Source organism: Salmo salar, chromosome 09 (genome assembly GCF_965601325.2).
Source record: "Salmo salar chromosome 09, fSalSal1, whole genome shotgun sequence".
Lineage (NCBI taxonomy): Eukaryota > Metazoa > Chordata > Actinopteri > Salmoniformes > Salmonidae > Salmo > Salmo salar.
The window spans coordinates 68,251,387-68,274,800 of NC_138299.1; the positions used below are offsets into that span (position 1 = coordinate 68,251,387).

The window sequence follows — 23,414 nt, forward strand, 5'->3', positions numbered from 1 at the left end:
CGAACCACATAAAACAAATACCCTCTGCCACATCCTGACCAAACTACAATAACAAATAACCCTTATACTGGTCAGGACGTGACAGTACCCCCCCCCTAAAGGTGCATTCCCCGGATGCACCTCATAAATAAAATAAAAAATAAAAAAATAAAAAAAATCCCCCTAAACTAAAGGGAGGGAAGGGAGGGTGGCTGCCGTCACCGATGGCACTTGTGCTACACCCCCCCCCCTCCCCAACCCACCTATACAGGAGGTGGTTCTGGCTCCGGCCTACTGTCCTCCAGAATGCAGACAGACTTGATTAGTTTCGGGCCGTAGGCAGACTCCCCTTGTTCCGGATCGTAGGCAGACCTCTTCCTTTCCACACTGTAGGCAGACTCATTAAATACATAGTTAATAATTTTTTGTTCCGGATCGTCAACTGACTTACTTAGTTCCGGGTTGCTGATAGACTCCTTTGGTTCCGGGTCATAGGCAGACTCACCCGGTTCCGGGTCATAGGCAGACTCACCCGGCTCCGGGTCATAGGCAGACTCACCCGGTTCCGGGTCATAGGCAGACTCACCCGGTTCCGGGTTGCAGGCAGACCCCTTCGGTTCCGGGTCACAGGCAGACCACTTCGGTTCTGGGTCATAGGTAGATTCCCTCGGTCCCGGGTCGCAGGCCAATTCCCTCGGTCCCGGGTCACAGGCAGACTCCCTCGGTTCCGGGTCGCAGGCAGACTCCCTCGGTTCCGGGTCGTAGGCAGACTCCCTCGGTTCCGGGTCGCAGGCAGACTCCCTCGGTTCCGGATCACAGGCAGTCTCCCTCGATTCCGGACTAGACACTGCTGCCGGATACTCTGGACTGCACACTGGTGCCGGATACTCTGGACTGCACACTGGTGCCGGATACTCTGGACTGCACACTGTTGCCGGATACTCTGGACTGCACACTGTTGCCGGATACTCTGGACTGCACACTGTTGCCGGATACTCTGGACCGCACACTGTTGCCGGATACTCTGGACCGCACACTGTTGCCAGATACTCTGGACTGCATACTGTTGCCGGATACTCTGGACTGCACACTATTGCCGAACTCTCGAGGCTGGGCTGACGCACTGGAACCCTGATGCGTGGTGCTGGTACTGGAGGTATCAGCCTGGGAACATGCACCTCAGGGCTAGTGCGGGGAGCGGGAACAGGATGAGTCGGACTGGGCTGACGCACTGGAAGCCTGATGCGTGGTGCTGGTACTGGAGGTATCAGCCTGGGAACACGCACCTCAGGGCTAGTGCAGGGAGCGGGAACAGGCCGAGTCGGACTGGGTTGACGGACTGGAAGCCTGATGCGTGGTGCTGGTACTAGAGGTATCAGCCTGGGAACACGCACCTCAGGGCTAGTGCGGGGAGCGGCAACAGGACGAGTCGGACTGGGCTGACGCACTGGAAGCCTGATGCGTGGTGCTGGTACTGGAGGTATCAGCCTGGGAACACGCACGTCAGGGCTAGTGCGGGGAGCAGGAACAGGACATACCGGACTGGGCTGACGCGCTGGAAGCCAGGTGCGTGGTGCTGGTACTGGACGTGCCAGACTAGGGGTTCGCACTTCAGGGCTAGTGCAGGGAGCGGGAACAGGACGAGTTGGACTGGGCTGACAAACTGGAGGCCTGGTGCGTGGTGCTGGTACTATCTTCACCAGACAGCTAGCATGCACCTTAGGACTAGTATAAAACTCTAACTCAGGTGATATCATTAGGACACGCTCTGTAGGGCGAATGTCATGCCTAATACACCAACACAGTAGCTCTCTCATCCTTTTCTCTTCCAATTTTCCCATCAATTCCTTTATAGTCTCTGTTTCTCTCACGTCCAATTTTACCCCGACTAGCTCTGGTTCCATCCTCGGCTCCACTGATCTGTCCGTGTGCCCCCCCCAAAAAAATTATTGGGGCTGCCTCTCCGGTTTCCTTGCCAGGCGTGTTCCCCGGTAGCGTTCCCGGTCCTCACTAGACTTCCTCCATGGGCCCTCTCCGGCCAGAATCTGCTCCCACGTCCATTTCTCCCGCCAGTCCATGTCGAAATGCCTTTGCTCCTTACTCCGCTGCTTGGTCCATTTGTGGTGGGTGATTCTGTAACGGTTGTCGTCTGGAAAGGAGGACCAAAACGCAGCTGGTTGTATACTCATCTTCTTTTAATAGGCAAAAGAAGGAAAACCAAACAAACACGTATACAAAAATAACAAAAATGATGAACGACGAAAATACAGTCTTGTCAGGCATAGACACGCAAAACAAGAGACAATCTCCCACAAACGCTAAACCAAACACATACCCATATATAGGACTCTTAATCAGAGGCAACGAGAAAGCACCTGCCTCCAATTGAGAGTCCAACCCCCCATTAACCTAAACATAGAACTACACCAACCCAGAAAGAACATAGAAGTACAAAACATAGAACATAAACCAAAACCCGGAAATAATAACTAACTAGACTAAACATAGAAATACGTTAACAATGAACAGTGCCCAAAAATCCCGGAATACATAAATCAAATACCCTTCTACAAAAACACCACCCCGAACCACATAAAACAAATACCCTCTGCCACGTCCTGACCAAACTACAATAACAAATAACCCTTATACTGGTCAGGACGTGACAGTAAGTTACTAGCTAGCATTAAACTTATCTTATAAAAACAATCAATCAATCATAATCACTAGTTAACTACACATGGTTGATGATATTACTAGTTTATCTAGCCTGTCCTGCGTTGCATATAATCGCTTAGGTACACATTGCTCCAGCCATAAACATCAAAGCCTTTCTTAAAATCAATACACAAGTATATATTTTTAAACCTGCATAATTTAGTTAATATTGCCTGCTAACATGAATTTCTTTTAACTAGGGAAAATGTGTCACTTCTCTTGCAAACAGAGTCAGGGTATATGCAGCAGTTTGAGCCGCCTGGCTTGTTGCGAACTGTGAAGACTATTTCTTCCTATCAAAGACAGCCGACTTCGCCAAACGGGGATGATTTAACAAAAGCGCATTTGCAAAAAAAGCACAATCGTTGCACGACTGTACCTAACCATAAAAATCAATGCCTTTTTTAAAATCAATACACAGAAGTATATATTTTTAAACCTGCATATTTAGCTAAATGAAATCCAGGTTAGTAGGCAATATTAACCAGGTGAAATTGTGTCATGTTGCGTTCATTGCACGCAGTCAGGGTATATGCAACACTTTGGGTAATTTGTCAGAATCTTACGTAATTATGACATAACACTGAATGTTGTGCAATGTAACAGGAATAACGTTTTGTTTTCGAGATGATAGTTTCCGGATTCGACCATATTAATGACCTAAGGCTCGTGTTTCTGTGTGTTATTATGTTATAATTAAGTCTATGATTTGATAGAGCAGTCTGACTGAGCGGTGGTAGGCAGCAGCAGGCTCGTAAGCATTCATTCAAAATAGCACTTTCGTGCGTTTTGCCAGCAGCCCTTCGCAATGCATTGCGCTGTTTATAACTTCAAGCCTATCCACTCCTGAGATTAGGCTGGTGTAACCAATGTGAAATGGCTAGCTAGTTAGCCGGGTGCGCACTAATATCGTTTCAAACGTCACTCGATCTGAGACTTGGAGTAGTTTTTTCAATTCCTCTACATAGGTAACGCTGCTTCGAGGGTGGCTGTTGTCGATGTGTTCCTGGTTCAAGCCCAGTTAGGAGCGAGCAGAGGGACGGAAGCTATACTGTTACACTGGCAATACTAAAGTGCCTATAAGAACATCCAATAGTCAAAGGTATATGAAATACAAATCGTATAGAGAGAAATAGTCCTATAATTCCTATAATAACTACAACCTAAAACATCTTACCTGGGAATATTGAAGACTCATGTTAAAAGGAACCACCAGCTTTCATATGTTCTCATGTTCTGAGCAAGGAACTTAAACGTTAGCTTTTTTACATGGCACATATTGCACTTTTACTTTCTTCTCCAACACTTTGTTTTTGCATTATTTAAATCAAATTGAACATGTTTCATTATTTATTTGAGGCTAAATTGATTTTATTGACGTATTATATTAAGTTAAAATAAGTGTTCATTCAGTATTGTTGTAATTGTCATTATTACAAATAAATAAATAAATAAATCGGGCGATTAATCGGTATCGGCCCCTTTTTTAGTCCTCCAATCGGTATCGGTATCGGCGTTAAAAAAACCCATAATCGGCCGACCTCTACTCTGGACGGCTCTGACTTAGAATACGTGGACAACTACATATACCTGGGTGTCTGGTTAGACTGTAAACTCTCCTTCCAGACTCACATTAAGCATCTCCAATCCAAAATTAAATCTAGAATCGGCTTCCTATATCGCAACAAAGCATCCTTCACTCATGCTGCCAAACATACCCTCGTAAAACTGACCATCCTACTGATCCTCGACTTTGGTAATGTCATCTATAAAATAGCCTCCAACACTCTACTCAACAAACTGGATGCAGTCTATCACAGTGCCATCCATTTTGTCACCAAAGCCCCATACACTACCCACCATTGCGACCTGTACGCTCTCGTTGGTTGGCCCTCGCTTCATACTCGTCTCCAAACCCACTGGCTACAGGTTATCTACAAGTCTCTGCTAGGTAAAGCCCCGCCTTATCTCAGCTCACTGGTCATCATAGCAGCACCCACCCATAGCAGACGCTCCAGCAGGTATATCTCACTGGTCACCCCCAAAGCCAATTCCTCCTTTGGTCGTCTTTCCTTCCAGATCTCTGCTGCCAATGACTGGAATGAACTGCAAAAATCTCTGAAGCTGGACACTCATATCTCCCTCACTAACTTTAAGCACCAGCTGTCAGAGCAGCACACAGATCACTGCACCTATGCATAGCCCATCTGTAAACAGCCCATCTATCTACCTCATCCCCATACTGTATTTATTTATTTAACTTTCTCCTTTGCACCCCAGTATCTCTACTTGCACATTCATCTTCTGCACATCTACCATTGCAGTGTTTAATTGCTATATTGTAATTACTTCGCCACCATGGCCTATTTATTGCCTTAACTTACCTCATTTGCACTCACTGTATATAGACTTTTTGTTTTCTTTTGTTCTACTGTATTATTGACTGTATGTTTTGTTTATTCCATGTGTAACTCTGTATTGTTGAATGTGTCGAATTGCTATGCTTTATCTTGTCCAGGTCGCAGTTGCAAATGAGAACTTGTTCTCAACTAGCCTACCTGGTTAAAACAAAGATGAAATAAAATGTAAAAAAGACACGAGAGCCAAAAGCGTTCAGGAAGAATGTGAAAACACTATGGTGAAGTCATGCCACATACTGTAGGCTATTGCACATGTTGGGCAGGATGGCAATGTGTGTTGGTTGTGACTGCGCAAGTAAAAGGATGAACACTCTGGCACGTCATGGTTGCTCATCCATTACGGAAAAAAAACAAGTTTTCTTTCATGTCATCACGTGATCTTATGTGCAGTTAATGTGATAACATGTGACGTCATCAGTGGCTGTTGGTGCTGTTTAATGAGGGAGGACAATATTTTTTAATGCGCATATCGGATGACTGTCATTCATATTCCATTCACCAGCTCAATGAACAGTAATGTTGATAAGTTTAGGCTACTCCATGATGCTAAAATGTTCCCTATGCCCTTCATGAGGTGGCTACAAAATAGACTATGAATGAAAGTTTACAACGTAGGTGCAGAGGTCAAGAGAAATTTGAGTAATCAAGGTGACATACATTGGCACATGCAATATCACCTTACAGGGTGTAATCATTTGTCCAACAGTTGCAAACAAAAGTTTCTATTGGACAAATTCAGGTATGTTTATTCCGGTTTCGTTCAGTTTGCTTCCATTTAAGAAATATTTTAACAGAATCGTCCAAATGAATACACCCCTGATCACACTCAAACACAGTTCACGTTCATCCCTTTGATCGTTGTATAATTCCTTCTCACGTCTATTCGCTCTCCTTTACTCACTTTTTCCCTTTGCTTGTTGACTTCAGTGCACAACACATCAGCTGTCTGCGACCAGGCAAAAAAACACTTCCAAGCAAAACCTTCATATTATAACCGCTAACCGCTACACACAGCCTACATTCGTTGTCACCATATTACTTTCCCCTTACGAGGCAGGAGAAGAAGACAAAAATGTATGTTACCAATTGAATGACATCTATTGCAGGATAAATCAACATTAAAGTTTACATCGCTGGCCATATATGGATGTAAAATTTTACTTTATGGGTTTGTTATGTAGGCTTCTTCTTCTAAGCCAGGTATCCCAAACTGGGGTACGCCATCAGGGGTATGCCAAATAAAAATGTGATTCATATAAACATTTTTAAAAAACAGTACATCAAACAGTACATTTATATTTTCCTCTTTTTTCGCCTGAGTAGCCTCGTTTCACTGCCAAAAATTAAATTTAACCATCTAGTGTTCAGCGAAATAACAACACAAAGTCAAATACAGGTAGCCTAGTCAAATAATTAACATCCAATCACATTAACCGTTACTCTCTCGCGGGAAACCTTCACTCTTGCGCTGACATTTAGAAACGAAACATGAAAATTTTTAAAATAAGCCATGGGAGTTTTTTGAGCTTGAATAAAGCCGACTTTTGAGTAGCAACAGATACCATTAATAAGAAGGGGCAAGAAGCCTCTAATATGGTGAGCTACTGAGTGGCTAGGACAGACAAGCCCCATACTATTGTGGAGGACTTAATTCTTCCTGCTGCCGTGGATATGGCTGGGACAATGCTGGGGTGAAAAGTCCAAAATAAACTATACAGAAAAGCAGGAGATGTTTTGAAACAATTACTGCTTTGCAAACAAGCCAGTGAATTATATGCGTTACAGCTGGATGAGTCAACAGACGTGGCGGGCCTGGCACAGCTCCTGGTATATGTCAGTTATGTTTATGGGGGGTCAATTAAGGAAGACATCCTATTCTGCAAACCACTGGAAACTAGGACAACATGAGAGGATATTTTTAAAGTACTTGACAGCTTTGTGACATCAAATGGACTTTGGTGGTCAAGATGTGTTGGTATCTGTACTGATGGTGCAAAAGCCATGACAGGGAGACATAGTGGAGTGGTAATGCAAGTGCAAGCAGTTGCTCCTGATGCCACTTAAGTACACTGCAGCATCCACGAGAGGCTCTTGCTGCCAAGGGAATGCCTGACAGCTTGAAATACGTTTTGGAAACTACAGTGAAAATGGTTAACTTTGTTAAAGCAAGGCCCTTGAATTCTCTGGTATTTTCTGCATTATACAATGATATTGGCAGCGATCATAAAATGCTTTTACAATATACAGAAGTGCGCTGGTTATCAAGGGGCAAAGTATTGACACGTTTTTTTTTAAATTGAGAGACGAGCTTAAAGATATCTTTACTGACCATAATTTTCACTTGTCTGACCGCTTGTGTGATGATGTGTTTCTCACATGACTGGCCTATCTGGGTGATGTTTTTTCTCACCTGAATGATCTGAATCTAGGATTACAGTGACTCTCCGCAACTATATTCAATGTGCGGGACAAAATTGAGGCTATGATTAAGAAGTTGGAGCTCTTTTCTGTCTGCATTAACAAGGACAACACACAGGTCTTTCCATCATTGTATGATTTTTTTGTGTGCAAATTAACTCAAGCTTACGGACATTTTCAAATGTGATATAGCGGACGACACAAACAACTGGATTCGTTATCCCTTTCATGCCCTACCTTCAGTCCACTTACCGATATCTGAACAAGAGAGCCTCATCGAAATTGCAACAAGCGGATCTGTGAAAATTGAATTTAATCAGAAGCCACTGCCAGATGTCTAGATTGGGATGCGCTCAGAGTATTCTGCCTTGGAAAATCGTGCTGTTAAGACACTGATGCCCTTTGCAACCATGTACCTATTTGAGAGTGGATTCTCGGCCCTCACTAGCATGAAAACTAAATACAGGCACAGACTGTGTGTGAGAAATTAGTTGACTCTCTCCAATACAACCCAACATTGCAGAGTTATGTGCATCCTGTCAAGCACACAATTCTCATTAGCCTGTGTTGAGTTATTCAAAATTTTCGATGAACAAATAAGGTTTTATATGTAAGTTGGCTAAATAACAGCAAAATTATTTATTATTATTATATTATTATTTGTGCCCTGGTCCTATAAGAGCTCTTTGTCACTACTCACGATTGTGACAAAACTCCCACTAATTTTTATGTTTAATAAATGTATCGAAGTGTGTGTGTGTGGCATGCTTACAATGATGGCAAAAACAACATTTGAGAGTGTGCTGACCCTGGTGCTAGAGGGGGTACACAGCTGGAAGTTGAATGTTTGAATAGGTACGGGACTATAAACAGTTTGGGAACCACTGTTCTAATTCCATCGCTTTCTACTACATATAATAATACGATGAAATTATATCTTTACATTAAAAACCAAAGTCTATGAGAATTCAAGTCATTTCAATAAATGTTATAACCCTTGATCTTCAAGAATAGGACTTGGAAATATGAAAGAATAGATTAGCCAAACTGTTTTACATGAGCATAACCCCAAAACTAAGGACCTATTAGCCAGCCCTACGCTGTTGTTTATGATTTTGTTGTCATGGAGGACTGATTGGGCTCATTGATTTGAGTTGAAAAATAAATGCAGTGCTCACAGAATGGCATGCTTTGAGCACTACTGAAAATGCTAGTTACATGTGAAAAATGAATGCCATAAGCTGCATTTGATATAGGCCTATTGTTTACCTTTTTGTTGGTGACACTTTGATATCTTGAAACAATAAAATAACGGTCGCCCCGCCTCTGTTTTGGTAAAAAGCTCAGGGATGGGCCTAGAGAAATGTAACTACTCTCAGATTAATAGACAGAGTTATGGATGCATGGACTGACCAGCCATGAAATCAAAATTATTGTTTCAACAGGCTATACAGTGTTTCTTTTACAATTACAAAGTTTACCAACATTGGAGAAAAACAAGCTCATATTTTAGGTTCTCATGGAGTGTGACAGTTGAACAAAGCTCATGAGGATATTATAAATTATATTCAAGAATGAATATACACAGTACCAGTCAAAAGTTTGGACACACCTACTCATTCAAGGATTTTTCTTTATTTTCACTATTTCCTACACTGTAGAATAATAGTGAAGACATCAAAACTAAGAAATAATACATATAGAATCATGTAGTAACCAAAAAAGTGTTAAACAAATCTAAATATAATTTACATTCGAGATTCTTCAAAGTAGCCACACTCTTCACACTCTTGGCATTCTCTTCACCAGCTTCATGAGTTAGTCACTTGGAATGCATTTCAATTAACAGGTGTGCCTTGTTAAAAGTTAATTTGTGGAATTTCATTCCTTCTTAATGCATTTGAGCCAATCAGTTGTGCTGTGACAAGGTAGGGTTGGTATACAGAAGATAGCTCTATTTGCTTAAAGACCAAGTCCCATATTATGGCAAGAACAGCTCAAATACGCAAAGAGAAACGACAGTCTATCTCTCCTTTAAGACAAGAAGTTCAGTCAGTCCAGAATATTTCAAGAAAGTCTCTTTAAGTGAAGTTGCAAAAACCGTCAAGCATTATGATGAAACTGTCTCTCATGAGGACCGCCACAGGAAAGGAAGACCCAGAGATACCTCTGCTGCAGTGGGTAAGTCATTAGAGTTAACTGCACCTCAGACTGCAGCCCAAATAAATGCTTCAGAGAGTTCAAGTAACAGACACATCTCAACATCAATTGCTCAGAGGAGATTGCGTGAATTAGTCATTCATGGTCGAATTGCTGAAAAGAAACCACTGCTAAAGGACACCAATAATAAGAAGAGACTTGCCTGGGCCACGAAACACGAGCAATAGACAATAGACCTAAGTCCAAATTTGAGATCTTTGTTTCCAACAGCCGTGTCTTTGTGAGATGCAGAGTAGGTGAACATATGATCACCGCATGTGTGTTTCCCACTGTGAAGCATGGAAAAGGTGTGATGGTGTGGGGGTACTTTGCTGGTGACTCTGTCAATGATTTATTTAGAATTCAATGTACACCGACTCAACAGCCAGTGTAATCCCGTGGCGCGTTATTCAAATACCTTAGAAATGCTATTACTTCAATTTCTCAAACATATGACTATTTTACACCATTTTAAAGACAAGACTCTCGGTAATCTAACCACACTGTCCGATTTCAAAAAGGCTTTACAACGAAAGCAAAACATGAGATTATGTCAGCAGAGTACACAGCCAGAAATAATCAGACACCCATTTTTCAAGCTAGCATATAATGTCACATAAACCCAAACCACAGCTAAATGCAGCACTAACCTTTGATGATCTTCATCAGATGACAATCCTAGGACATTATTTTATACAATACATGCATGTTTTGTTCAATCAAGTTCATATTTATATCAAAAACCAGCTTTTTACATTAGCATGTGACTAGCATGTGACTAGCATTCCCACCGAACACTGCCGGTGAATTTACTAAATTACTCACGATAAACGTTCACAAAAAACATAACAATTATTTTAAGAATTATAGATACAGAACTCCTCTATGCACTCGATATGTCCGATTTTAAAATAGCTTTTCGGTGAAAGCACATTTTGCAATATTCTCAGTAGATAGCTCGGCATCACAGGGCTAGCTATTTAGACACCCAGCAAGTTTAGCACTCACCAAAGTCAGATTTACTATAAGAAAAATGTTATTACCTTTGCTGTTCTTCGTCAGAATGCACTCCCAGGACTTCTACTTCAATAACAAATGTTGGTTTGGTCCCAAATAATCCATTGTTATATCCAAATAGCGGTGTTTTGTTCGTGCGTTCAAGACACTATCCGAAAGGGTAAATAAGGGTGATGAGCATGGCGCATTTCGTGACAAAAAAAATCTAAATATTCCATTACCGTACTTCGAAGCATGTCAACCGCTGTTTAAAATCCATTTTTATGCCATTTTTCTCGTAAAAAAAAGCGATAATATTCCGACCGGGAAAGCCTGTATACGTACAAAGAGAGAGAAAATAAATACATCTCGTGCCCTCGTGCACGAGCGTGAGTCTCAGAGTACTCTGACCAGCCACTATCCAAACGCGATAATGTGTTTCAGCCAGAGGCTGCCTCGATATCATTCAGCTTTTTCCCGGGTTCTGAGAGCCTATGGGAGCCGTAGGAAGTGTCACGTTATGGCAAAGATCCTCAGTCTTCAATAAAAAGAGCCAAGATGAACAACAACTTGTCAGAGAGGGCGCTTCCTGTTTGGAATCTTCTCAGGTTTTTGCCTGCCATATGAGTTCTGTTATACTCACAGACACCATTCAAAGAGTTTTAGAAACTTTAGGGTGTTTTCTATCCAAAGACAATAATTATATGCATATTCTAGTTACTGGGCAGGAGTAGTAACCAGATTAAATTGGGTACGTTTTTTATCCGGCCGTGTCAATACTGCCCCCTAGCCCTAACAGGTTAACCAGCATGGCTACCACAGCATTCTGCAGCAATATACCATCCCATCTGGTTTGCGCTTAGTGGGACTATCATTTGTTTTTCAACAGGACAATGACCCAAAGCACACCTCCAGGCTGTGTAAGGACTATTTGAACAAGAAGGAGAGTGACGGAGTGCTGCATCAGATGACCTGGCCTCCACAATCACCTGACCTCAACCCAATTGAGATGGTTTGGGGTGAGTTGGACCGCAGAGTGAAGGAAACAAAAGTGTGCATTCAATTGGCTCTCCTGTGAAGTAGTGACACGGGACATACACCTAGTTTCCTGAAACTAGTCACATATGTGACTGACTGGCTCAAATCGTTTTTATGTAGCAAAATTTGAAATTTTATTTTTTACGTTGGATAAAAGTAGAGACTCAGAGCTACAAAATGATATATCATACACTGCATTTTTGAGGAACAATGGGAAAGTAATTCTGCTTTGAAAGTTTTGAGAAAATTACCTTTCAATGTTTTGGTACCTACTGGAGAGATCTCCTTTGTCTACACCCATTCAGCACCCTCTTAAGCCTGCCCCATCCATCTCTTTAAGGATTCACATGTGAGGTCATGTGCTAAAAAGTGAGTAGTGTAGTAAAGATTAAGACTAAAAGTGGTAAAAGTAGTAGTCTACAATAAGGGAAAAAACAGGTAAACAGAAAAAACATATTTTATAAATATTAGATGATGCTTACCCAGACACACTTGTCTAAATGTATGGGTCATGTGAAAGAAACTCTATAACCTCCAGCCACATCTTGCCAAGTGGATGGTCTCTACAGAAGGTGTAAAAGGTACAGCCAAATGGTTCCTTGCATAGTAGCAATATCAGAAATAGATATTGTTAATATATATAAAATAATATACTGTATGTACAAGAAAAATCTCAGTAACAATATCAGTGATCAATAAGGTAGTTGTATACATACAATCAGGGGTAAAGTGGCTGAGCAGCAGGATAAAAAATAATAATAGTAGCAGCAATATATGGCGTGTGTGTTAGGAGAGAGTCATCTGAATAGAGGCACTGCAGATAGTGCTGATGACTGGTCTGTCCGAACCACACATGAACAAAGGAATCTAAATCCGGAGAGTCTTCTTCTGTTCTGCCCTTGACTTTGGTGCAGGGAATGTGATGTCCATAGCCTCTTCGTCGCAAAACTGCCTGATCTTCTCAAAAACATACGTTTGTCTAGCTGTGTCCAGTCCAGGTGTTGCTTGTACAGACAGACCATCTATGGGAGGAAGGATGTCAGCGTTATGCTCCTTGGCGACAACAACACCAGGCTTCAGAGCATCAAAGCTGTAAAACAGGAAATAACCAAAAACATGTAGAAGACATTACAACCTTGCACAACATAAATGTACCTCTCAAGTTTAGATAAGAAGAATAACCTCATACAATGCAATGAAAATTATATTCAAAATTATATTCATCGATTCCTTGTAGAGACACCACCCTGCTGCTTTTGTCACATGGGATGGCAGCATCTTTCCACCAAAGTGTTTGTGTCCTGGTAATACTTTTGCATAATCCTCTGCGTAGTTGTTGATGAAGTTCACCACACGCTGCAGATCCTCATGCTTCAGGTGACTACAGCTCAGCATTCAACACCATAGTATCCTCCAAACTCATCATTAAGCTTGAGACCCTGGGTCTCGACCCCGCCATGTGCAACTGGGACCTGGACTTCCTGACGGGCCACCCCCAGGTGGTGAAGGTAGGAAACAACCTCTCCACTACGCTGATCCTCAACACTGGGGCCACACAAGGGTGCGTTCTCAGCCCTTATTGTGGAAATATTGAATCAAATACTTCTCAGATACCGGAGCTTGTGAATTCAAATAGACTTTATTATAGAGAGTAACAAAGCCGAGCAATTCCATGGAAGAACTAACTCTTCATTTTTAGTACATGGCTTTTATACAGTCTTATCCTTACATAACATCATCACTCCACTTTACGAATCTTGTTGTCTTACTAAGTTTCCATTCTCTTATTGGCTCAGACATTGGGGCATAGATTCTATTGGTGGCATGACATGCCCCCTCCTACTGTTGCCCCTCATTGATTAGCTAATGTTTCTGTCCAGAGGTCTTTAGAAGTTCAGGCCGATGTTGTTTATGTATGATTAACCCATGTGCGTGTCCAGTAGCCTTCACAAGATCAGATATGGCCCAGACCAGTCACGTCTTGTTAGTCTACCTTGCCTTATCCACACAGATTCTGCTTACATTCTGTTTTTTACATGTCCAATGGTTAATTCGAAGTTGATCCAGTTTTGTACACTCACATGGGTTCAGCCTTCATTCTGTTTACACATGTCTAATATTTAAACTTATATCGATTATTCTTTCTACTTCAAAGAGAACAGTATAGGTTACTGAAAATCAACCATAGTCATGAATTTTCACCTACATCCTCTCCTGTACTCCCTGTTCACCCACGACTGCGTGGCCATGCACGCCTCCAACTCAATCATCAAGTTTGCAGACGACACTACAGTGGTAGGCTTGATTACCAACAACAACGAGACAGCCTACAGGGAGGAGTTGAGGGCCCTCGGAGTGTGTTGTCAGGAAAATAATCTCTCACTCAATGTCAGCAAAACAAAAGAGATGATCATGGACATCAGGAAACAGCAAAGGGAGCACCCCCCTATCCACATCAACGGGACAGCAGTGGTGAAGGTGGAAAGTTTATAGTTCCTCGGTGTACATATCACCGACAAACTGAAATGGTCCACGCACACAGACAGTGTGGTGAAGAAGGCGCAACCTCGCCTCTTCAACCTCAAGAGGCTGAAAAAATGTGGCTTGTCACAGAAAACCCTCACTAACTTTTACAGGTGCACAATTGAGAGCATCCTGCCGCCTGTATCACCACCTGGTACAGCAACTGCACCACCCACAACTGCAGGTCACTCCAGAGGGTGGTGAGGTCTGCACAACGCATCACCAGGAGCAAACTACCTGCCCTACCAGACACCTACAACACCCGATGTCACAGGAAAGCAAAAAAGATCATCATGGACAATAACCACTCGAGCCACTACCTGTTCACCCCTCTTCCATCCAGAAGGTGAGGTCAGTACAGGTGCATCAAAGCTGGGACAGAGAGACTGAAAAACAGCTTCTATCTCAAGGCCATCAGATTGTTAAACAGCCACCACTAGCACAGAGAGGCGGCTCCCTACCTAAAGACTTGATGTCATTGGCAACTTTAATAAATCTAACACTAGTCACTTTAATAATGCCACTTCAAGAATGTTTACATATCTCGCATTACTCATCTCATATGTATATACTGTATACTGTATCCTTCACTATCTATTCTTTACTATCTATTGAATCTTAGCCGCTTTGTCACTGCTCATCCATATATTTTATACTTATCTATTCTCATCCCATTCCTTTACTAGATTGTGTGTATTTGGTTTTGTTGTGGAATTTGTTACATATTAGGTTTAGTTGTGGAATTGTTAGATATTACCTGTTAGATACTGCTGCACTCTAGAAGAAAAAGAAACGCACACCTATTAAGGCGAGGTGCTGGCTAGCGGAGTAGAAAACTTTAAAATAAGGGAGAGCCGCACACTCTAGGAGCTCAGATGCAAAAATGTAATATCCAACGTTTCGACAGCCAAGCTGTCTTCATCAGGGTATCGTACATAGGTTCCCAATCTCCCAACCTTATAACTAGCTATCTGGGCTAGCTGAAGCCAACTTCATAAAATGACTAGGTGGCTAGTAGAAGTAGGAGTAGTTGTAGTAGTAGTAGTGAGAGAGACAGCGAGAGAGAGAAAGAGTATACAACACATTAGGAACACCTTCCTAATATTGAGTTGCACAACAACCTCAATTTGATGGGGCATGGACTCTACAAGGTGTTGAAAGCGTTACACAGGGATGCTGGCCCATGTTGACTCCAATGCTTCCCACAGTTGTGTCAAGTTGGCTGGATGTACTTTGTGTGGTGGACCATTCTGTATACACACAGGAAATTGTTGAGCGTGAAAAACCCAGCCTTGTTGCACCTACTACCATACCCCGTTCAAAGGCACTTACATTTTTTGTTTTGCCCATTCGCCCTCTGAATGCCACACATACATAATCCATGTCTCAATTGTCTCAAGGCTTAAAAATCTTTTTTTAACCTTTTTCCTCCCATTCATCTACACTGGTGGAAGTGGATTTAACAAGTGACATCAATAAGGGATCATAGCTTTCACCTGGATTTACCTGGTCAGTCTATGTCATGGAAAGAGCAGATGTTTTAAATGTGCCTTCAGAAAGTATCTACAGCCTTACACCTTTTCCACATTTTATTGTCTATCAGCCTGAATATAAAATTGATTAAATTGAGATTTTTTTGTCACTGGTCTGCATGCAATACCCCATCATGTGAAAGTGGAATTCTGTTTTTTGACATTTTTACAAATTAATAAAAATTACTTGAGTCATTAAGTCTTCAAACCCTTTGTTATGGCAAGCCTAAATAAATGCAGGTGTATCAATACGCCTAGTCACTACAAAGATACAGGTGCCCATCATAAATCAGTTGCCGGAGAGGAAGGAAACCACTCAGGGATTTTACCATGAAGCCAATGCTGACTTTAAAGCAGTTACAGAGTTTAATGGTTGTGATAGGTGAAAACTGAGGATGGATAAAAAATATTGTACATAGTTACTCCATAAAACTAACCTAATTGACAGAGTGAAAAGAAGGAAGCCTGTACAGATTATTATTTTTTTCACCTTTATTGAACCAGGTAGGCTAGTTGAGAACAAGTTCTTATTTGCAACTGTGACCTGGCCAAGATAAAGCAAAGCAGTTTGACACATACAACAACACAGAGTTACACATGGAATAAACAAACATACAATCAATAACACAGTAGAAAAATCTATATACAGCATGTGCAAATGAGGTAGGATAAGGGAGATAAGGCAATTTGCACATGCTGTATATAGATTCTGCACATTCTACCATTCCAGTGTTTAATTGCTATAATGTAATTACTTCGCCACCATGGAAAATGGTTGTCTAGCACTGATCAATAGCCAATTTGAAAGAGCTTGAAGAATTTAGAAAATAATAATGGACAAATATTGTAAAATCCAGGTGTGCAAAGCTCTAAGAGACTTACTCAGAAAGACTCACAGCTGTAATCGCTGCCAAAAGTGACTAACATATAATGACTCAGGGGTTTGAATACTTAATAAACTAGATATTTCTGAATTATTTCATTGCAATAAATTTGCAAACATTTCTAAAAACAAGGTTTCTCTATATCATTATGGGGTATTGTGTGTAGATGGGTGAGAAAAAAAATACATGTAATCGATTTTTTAATTCAGGCTGTAACAGAACAAAATGTGCAATAATATGAATAATATACACTACATGACCAAAAGTATGTGAACACCTGCTCGTTGAACATCTCATTCCAAAACCATGGGCATTAATATGGAGTTGGTCCCCCAATAACAGCCTCCACTCTTCTGGGAAGGCTTTTCACTAGATGTTGGAACATTGCTTCCATTCAGCCACAAGAGCATTAGTGAGGTCGGGCACTGATGTTGGGCGTTTAGGCCTGGCTCACAGTCTGTGTTCCAATTCATCCCAAGGGTGTTCGAAGGGTTTGAGGTCAGGGCTCTGTGCAGGCCAGTCAAGTTCTTCCACACTGATCTCGACAAACCATTTGTGCACGGGGGCATTGTCATGCTGAATCAACAAAGGGCCTTCCCCAAACTGTTGCCACAAAGTTGGAAGCACAGAATTGTCTAGAATGTCATTGTATGCTGTAGCACTAAGATTTCCCTTCACTAGAACTAAGGGGCCTAGCCCTAACCATGTAAAACAGCCCTTGACCATTATTTCTCCTCCACCAAACTTTACAGTTGACACTATGCATTGGGGCAAGTAGCGTTTCCCTGGCATCTGCCAAACCCAGATTCATTTGTCGGACTGCCAGATGGTGATGCATGATTCATCACTCCAGAGAACGTGTTTCAACTGCTCCAGAGTCCAATGGCAGCGAGCTTTACACCACTCCAGCCGACGCTTAGCATTGCCCATGCTGAGGCGTGTGTGCGGCTGCTCGGCCATGGAAACCAATTTCATGAAGCTCGCAACGAACAGTTTTTGTGCTGATGTTTCTTCCAGAGGCAGTTTGGAAGTCGGTAGTGAGTATTGCAAGCAAGGACAGGTGATTTTTAGGCTCTATGCACTTCAGAACTCGGCGGATCCGTAATGTGAGCTTGTGTGGCCTACCACTTCGTGGCTGAGCGGTTGTTGCTCCTAGACGTTTGCACTTCACAATAACAGCACTTACATTTGACCGGGGCAGCTATAGCAAGGCAGAAATTTGATGAACTGACTTGTTGGAAAGGTGGCATCCTATGACGGTACCACGTTGAAAGTCACTGAGCTCTTCAGTAAGGCCATTCTACTGCCAATGTTCGTCTATGGAGATCGCATGGCTGTCTGATCGATTGTATACATCTGTTGGCAAGAGTTGTGGCTGAAATAGCCAAATCCACTAATTTGAAGGGTCCACATACTTTTGAAAATGTATGTATGTATGTATGTATGTATGTATGTATGTATGTATGTATGTATGTATGTATGTATGTATGTATGTATGTATGTATGTATGTATGTATGTATGTTAAACAGGACAAATCTGATGGGGCATGTGCCCCTGTGCCCCTTATGAGTAAGTGTTAGGGTTACACTGAGGCATTACATTACTGTTGAAGGAATTTATTTGAGAATCTTGTTCCATGTAAGGCTTTGGCCCATCCTATTACTACAGGTGAGAGGCAATATCTCAACCCCACTCTCTGCTGCTGAAAACCAAAGCAGACACATCTTGACTACAGATGCTACTCTTTCAGAGTGTAATGGTGTTTGTTTTGACACCTTTTGGATGAATTTTTTTATTGGATTTTTAAAAACGGATTAACCTCCCGGATCTTCATTTATTAGCTTTTGCGGCCTTTGTGATAATCCGTATAATTACAAACCTCATTTTCTTCCCATTAGGTTCTGCCCTCCAACAATTTCTACGTGTTGATTGTGTTCACTCTCAATGTGTTTGGATGGCAGAAATAATCATGTTTTTCAAATCATGTTTTTTTCTTTTGTTCCATGGTCATTTTGCAGCTGGTGTACAGTTTCTATTACTTATGAGGGGTGGAAGTTTATCTAAGAAAATCAATAAAATCATGCTCATTATTTCAGTGTAAGGGTCAGAGAAGCAAAATATATGGTCCTGTATAAACAATATAACTGTTTCTATGTGAAGAAAACACACAGAGATGGAAATAGATGGAACGTCTTTCTTTGATTAAAAAAGGTTGAATTGGACAAAAACATCACTTGTGGACTTCATTCAAGCATTGTTGCTAGCAATTCCTCACTTTACAATATGAACATGAAAAGATTAAGTGTCATTGTTTAGCTGCTTATGGTCTTACATATTTTGCACAGGTAATACATATAAATCCGACTACATCCACTGAATCCTCCTTGGTTAGAATAATGATCAGATAGCCTCCACAGACGTATTATAGAGACAGTTTTCTTATAACTCCTCCACTCATAACCCTTGATCAGTTTGCTCTGGATAAAACACAACAATAGACTGCAGACTGTTTGAAGTGATTTGTGTTATAAGGAGACCCAACCGATATAACAAATGACTATAGACAAATTGTTCTTAAATTCAAAGCCTGAGCGTAAACCATTGAAAGAAAAGAGTACAATGACCTAAATTGTGACAGTATGTTGAATAAGTATGCGAGTCGGGGGATATAGGTGGGGCATGACTGCTGATTTCAGCTGCAGTACTGTGTGAAACGCTTATGATGGCTCAGGATGTTGAAAATGATGCATTTGCGTCAGAGAAACAAGGCCATTCTAATCTGTCCTTAATGTTCATTGAGATAAGATGACAGTCAATTTCACTACAGCAGCAGATTTTTTACATGTCACTTATTCTTACCAATTTATGCTCTCTAACTATATTCTCTTGTTGTGTGTGTTCCCTCTCTCTCGTAGAGCCGTGACAGAATGGTCGACTGTATGAGTAAAGTCATGCTGCACACGGCCCTCTCATGCTGGCAACCATTCCTGGGACTGGCTCTTGTGGCTGTCTTCGTGGGTTCCGCCTTAGGATGTCCCGCCCGCTGCGACTGCTCGGCCCAGAGCAAGTCGGTCCTGTGCCACCGCAAACGCCTACCGAGCATCCCAGATGGCATCCCCATCGAGACCAGGATCCTGGACCTGAGCAAGAACAAGCTGCAGGCCGTCAACCCGGATGACTTTGCCCCCTATCCTGGTCTAGAGGATTTGGACCTCAGTGGGAACATTATCAGCTATGTGGAGCCGGGGGCCTTCAACCCTCTGTACAGCATGCACTCACTCAGTCTCAAAAGCAATCGTATTAAGCTCATTCCTATGGGCGTCTTCACAGGCCTGTCCAACCTCACCCGGTTGGACGTCAGTGACAACAATATTGTCATCCTGCTGGACTACATGTTCCAGGACTTGAACAATCTGAAGTTCCTGGAGGTGGGTGACAATGACCTAGTGTACATCTCCCACAGGGCGTTCAGTGGACTGCTGAGCCTAGAGACGCTAACCTTGGAGAGATGCAATCTGACGGTGGTGCCTACTGAGGCCCTGTCCCACCTGCACAACCTGGTAAGACTTCACCTGCGATACCTCAGCATCAGCACCTTGCATGCCTACTCCTTCAAGAAGCTGTTCCGATTGCGCCACCTGGAGATTGACAGCTGGACCTCGCTCGACAGTGTGCCGGCCAACACGCTGCATGGCCTCAATTTAACCACGCTTTTCATCACCAACACCAACCTGTCCACCTTCCCATACCAGGCAATTAAGCACCTGCACTACCTGACGCTCCTCAACCTGTCCTTCAACCGCATCAGACACATCGAAGGGAGGATGCTGTCGGAGTTGGTGCACCTAAGGGAACTGCATCTGGTCGGGGCTCAGTTGTCGACCGTTGAACCGTACGCATTTCAGGGCCTCCGGTGGCTCAAGGTCCTCAACGTCTCCCACAACCGTTTGGACACCCTGGAGAAGGGTGTCTTCCAAGCTCCTGAGGCTCTGGAGGTCCTCTTGATCGATGACAACCCCCTGGTTTGCGACTGCCGCCTCATGTGGATCCTGCAGAGGAGACAGTCCATCTACTTTGGTGACTCACAGCCGGAGTGCAGTACCCCCGAGGGCATCCGCGGCAAGCCTTTCAGGGAGTTCAAGGAGACCCTGCTCTCCTACTATGTGACGTGCACCAAGCCCAAAATACGAGAGAACAAGACGCAGACAATTGCCGTGGACGAAGGTCAGCCAGTGAGACTGCACTGCAGTGTTGAGGGGACCCCCAGGCCGGTGGTTTCGTGGCTGTCCCCACGCCGGCACCTCCTCACCAACAAGAGCCACGGTAGAGTCATGGTCCACAACAATGGGACGCTAGAGATCAAGGCAGCCGAGGTGCAGGACGGCGGGGTGTACCTTTGCATGGCAACCAACACTGCGGGTAACGACTCATTAATGACCTCCCTAGCAGTGAAAAGCCTGGGGTCGCTCTACGCAAACAGGACCCAGTACTACACAGATCCCAGCAATGCCACTACCAATGGGACTATCAACGTGACCTATGGCTTGGACCTAAAGACTATCTTAGTGTCGACAGCAATGGGTTGTTTCACATTCCTGGGGGTGGTTTTGTTCTGCTTCCTGCTCCTGTTCGTTTGGAGTCGGGGCAAAGGGAAGCATAAAAACAACATAGATATTGAATACGTACCTCGGTCCAAGTCTAATGGCACCTCTATAGATGGAGGAGCAGAGGGGCAAGCTGGACCCCGTCGCTTTAACATGAAAATGATCTAACATGGTTTGTGAATCTGGGAATGCAAATGTTGGGAATAATCTAAGGATTATTAATTAACTTCTGAATTTCCCACTACTGCATGAGAATGCTACTGGGAATGGAAATAGCACTGCAGAGCGCCATAACAGGACACAGGAGTGCAGTCCCAAATCATTCCATCTTATTGGATGCAATGCCACGACATTGTGACTTATGTTTTTGCACAGTTGTCAGTGAGCCTGTCTGACACGGATCCTCCGAAATGAACTTAATTGCTACCCAGGTGACCTGTAAGGAATAGGTGTCAGTAATCGAGCTTTTCAAATTCAATTTATATACCCAAAAGGAATCCATAAGTGCTGGGTTGGAATTAAAGACACTACAGAACTGTGTACAGTACAAATTTGTATCTAAAAGTATTACTAATATTTGTTTGGTCTTGCACCATGCTTACTCACAGAACAGACTGATCAAACTGAGCATCATTCCCTCCGACCATAATCTTTGCATATGTGTACGTAAATGCTTCATTATGTACGTGTATGTACATATTCATTAAAACATACTGTTCATAGCAATACCCATGGGATGCAAAGTCAGCCAAAATCTCAATTCCCCAACCTAATAAGCAAAATTGTAACTCCCCACTTATGAGATTGTCCATGAATATGGGAAAGGGCTTCTACAGGATTGCAACGACACACTGGAGAAAAGATACCCCTGTTCCCCTAAATATTTTTTGTTTGTTTATTGTCAACCATAAAAGAAAATGTATTTTATTTATCAAAGTGGTTTGAGGTTTTTACAAAAGTGAGTATTATAACACTATTCTGGGGAGTAATAAATGCTTTTGAGGATCTTGAAGTTGACAGAGAACCTACAAAGACCAGTTTTTCATCGTATTTTTGTATTTTTATTCCTTTGACTGTAACCTTTGCCTAATGGCAAAATACATGTGTCCATCTTACTACAGTGAAGTTGACATCTTTTCTCCCCAGTAAGAAATTTTGACTTTGTTGTGGTAGTTCCTCATTTTGTTGTAGAATCATTTAGATTGTGACAAGTTCAAAGTAAAAAACTAAATAAAATCATGTATGTGAAATAAAATAATATTTATTTGTAACATTTAGTGTGTCTACATATTGACTACAATGATAAAGCAAAATTGGGTATTTATCAGTATATAGTATTATCTGCCTGTTGAACATCTGGAAACAGCAAAGTAACACTTACAGGGAAAAGCCTTATGGTTGAATAAAATTGTTAAAATAGAACATATCAACTATCAATCACTGGCATTAAAGAAACTGAATTGTACTCTACTGTTTTACAGTGTATGTGAATTGTAAGGGTTGTGCATTTCTATAACATCAGATGAGGTTGACAAGGCCATCAGAAGATCTGCAGAAACACAATTACGACAGACACAGGTTGAGAAAATTAAATGGTTTGAGGCATTGCCTTTCCAGAATGTACAATTACTGTACACAAAAATGATCCCTTTCACTCACTAAAAACGATAACCTTCGAACCTTTGTGTGATATCCCCCTCAAACCTTTAAAATCAATGCACATCAGATAGGCATGGTGCAAAATGTCTAGCCTTGACAGCATGATATTGCAGGTAGTGTGTATCAAGAGGAAGGCACTATCAGAGGAAGAATGTGGAGGAATTCATTTAACCTTCTGACACAGTCCAAATGAGCACCTGGAGGCATACCATGTATAATTGGATGAGCACAGCAAATCGGAGAGGTATCCTGGGTTAAGCAGATAGCAGATTACAATGCTACAGAAGATACAATGCTGCCCAATTCACTACATTTACAAGACTGATTTATTAGATTGTTCCTTCATTACTGTGTCCCAGCTGTGCTTTTCTCTGTCTTTAAAATTGTTCATATCATCCCCTTGCTTTACAGTGAATGAGAATGAAACTTAATGTCATGCAAAT

General features: G+C 42.3%; 1 protein-coding gene across 3 annotated transcripts in view; it reads left to right on the forward strand.

Moving 5' to 3' along the window:
* Window positions 1-22,583, forward strand: part of LOC106611587 (leucine-rich repeat and immunoglobulin-like domain-containing nogo receptor-interacting protein 2) — a 470,887-nt gene extending 448,304 nt beyond the window's left edge. For 2 of the 3 annotated variants that reach the window (XM_014211957.3, XM_014211960.3), the window contains one exon: window positions 19,624-22,583. In XM_014211957.3, coding sequence (XP_014067432.1) covers window positions 19,636-21,480 — 1,845 coding nt within the window. In that variant the 5' untranslated portion in view covers window positions 19,624-19,635 and the 3' untranslated portion in view covers window positions 21,481-22,583. Of the gene's footprint in view, window positions 1-11,425; window positions 11,750-19,623 lie in introns of those variants that run through there. The other variant, XM_014211961.3, reaches the window with a different exon arrangement.
* Window positions 22,584-23,414: the final 831 nt, after the last annotated feature.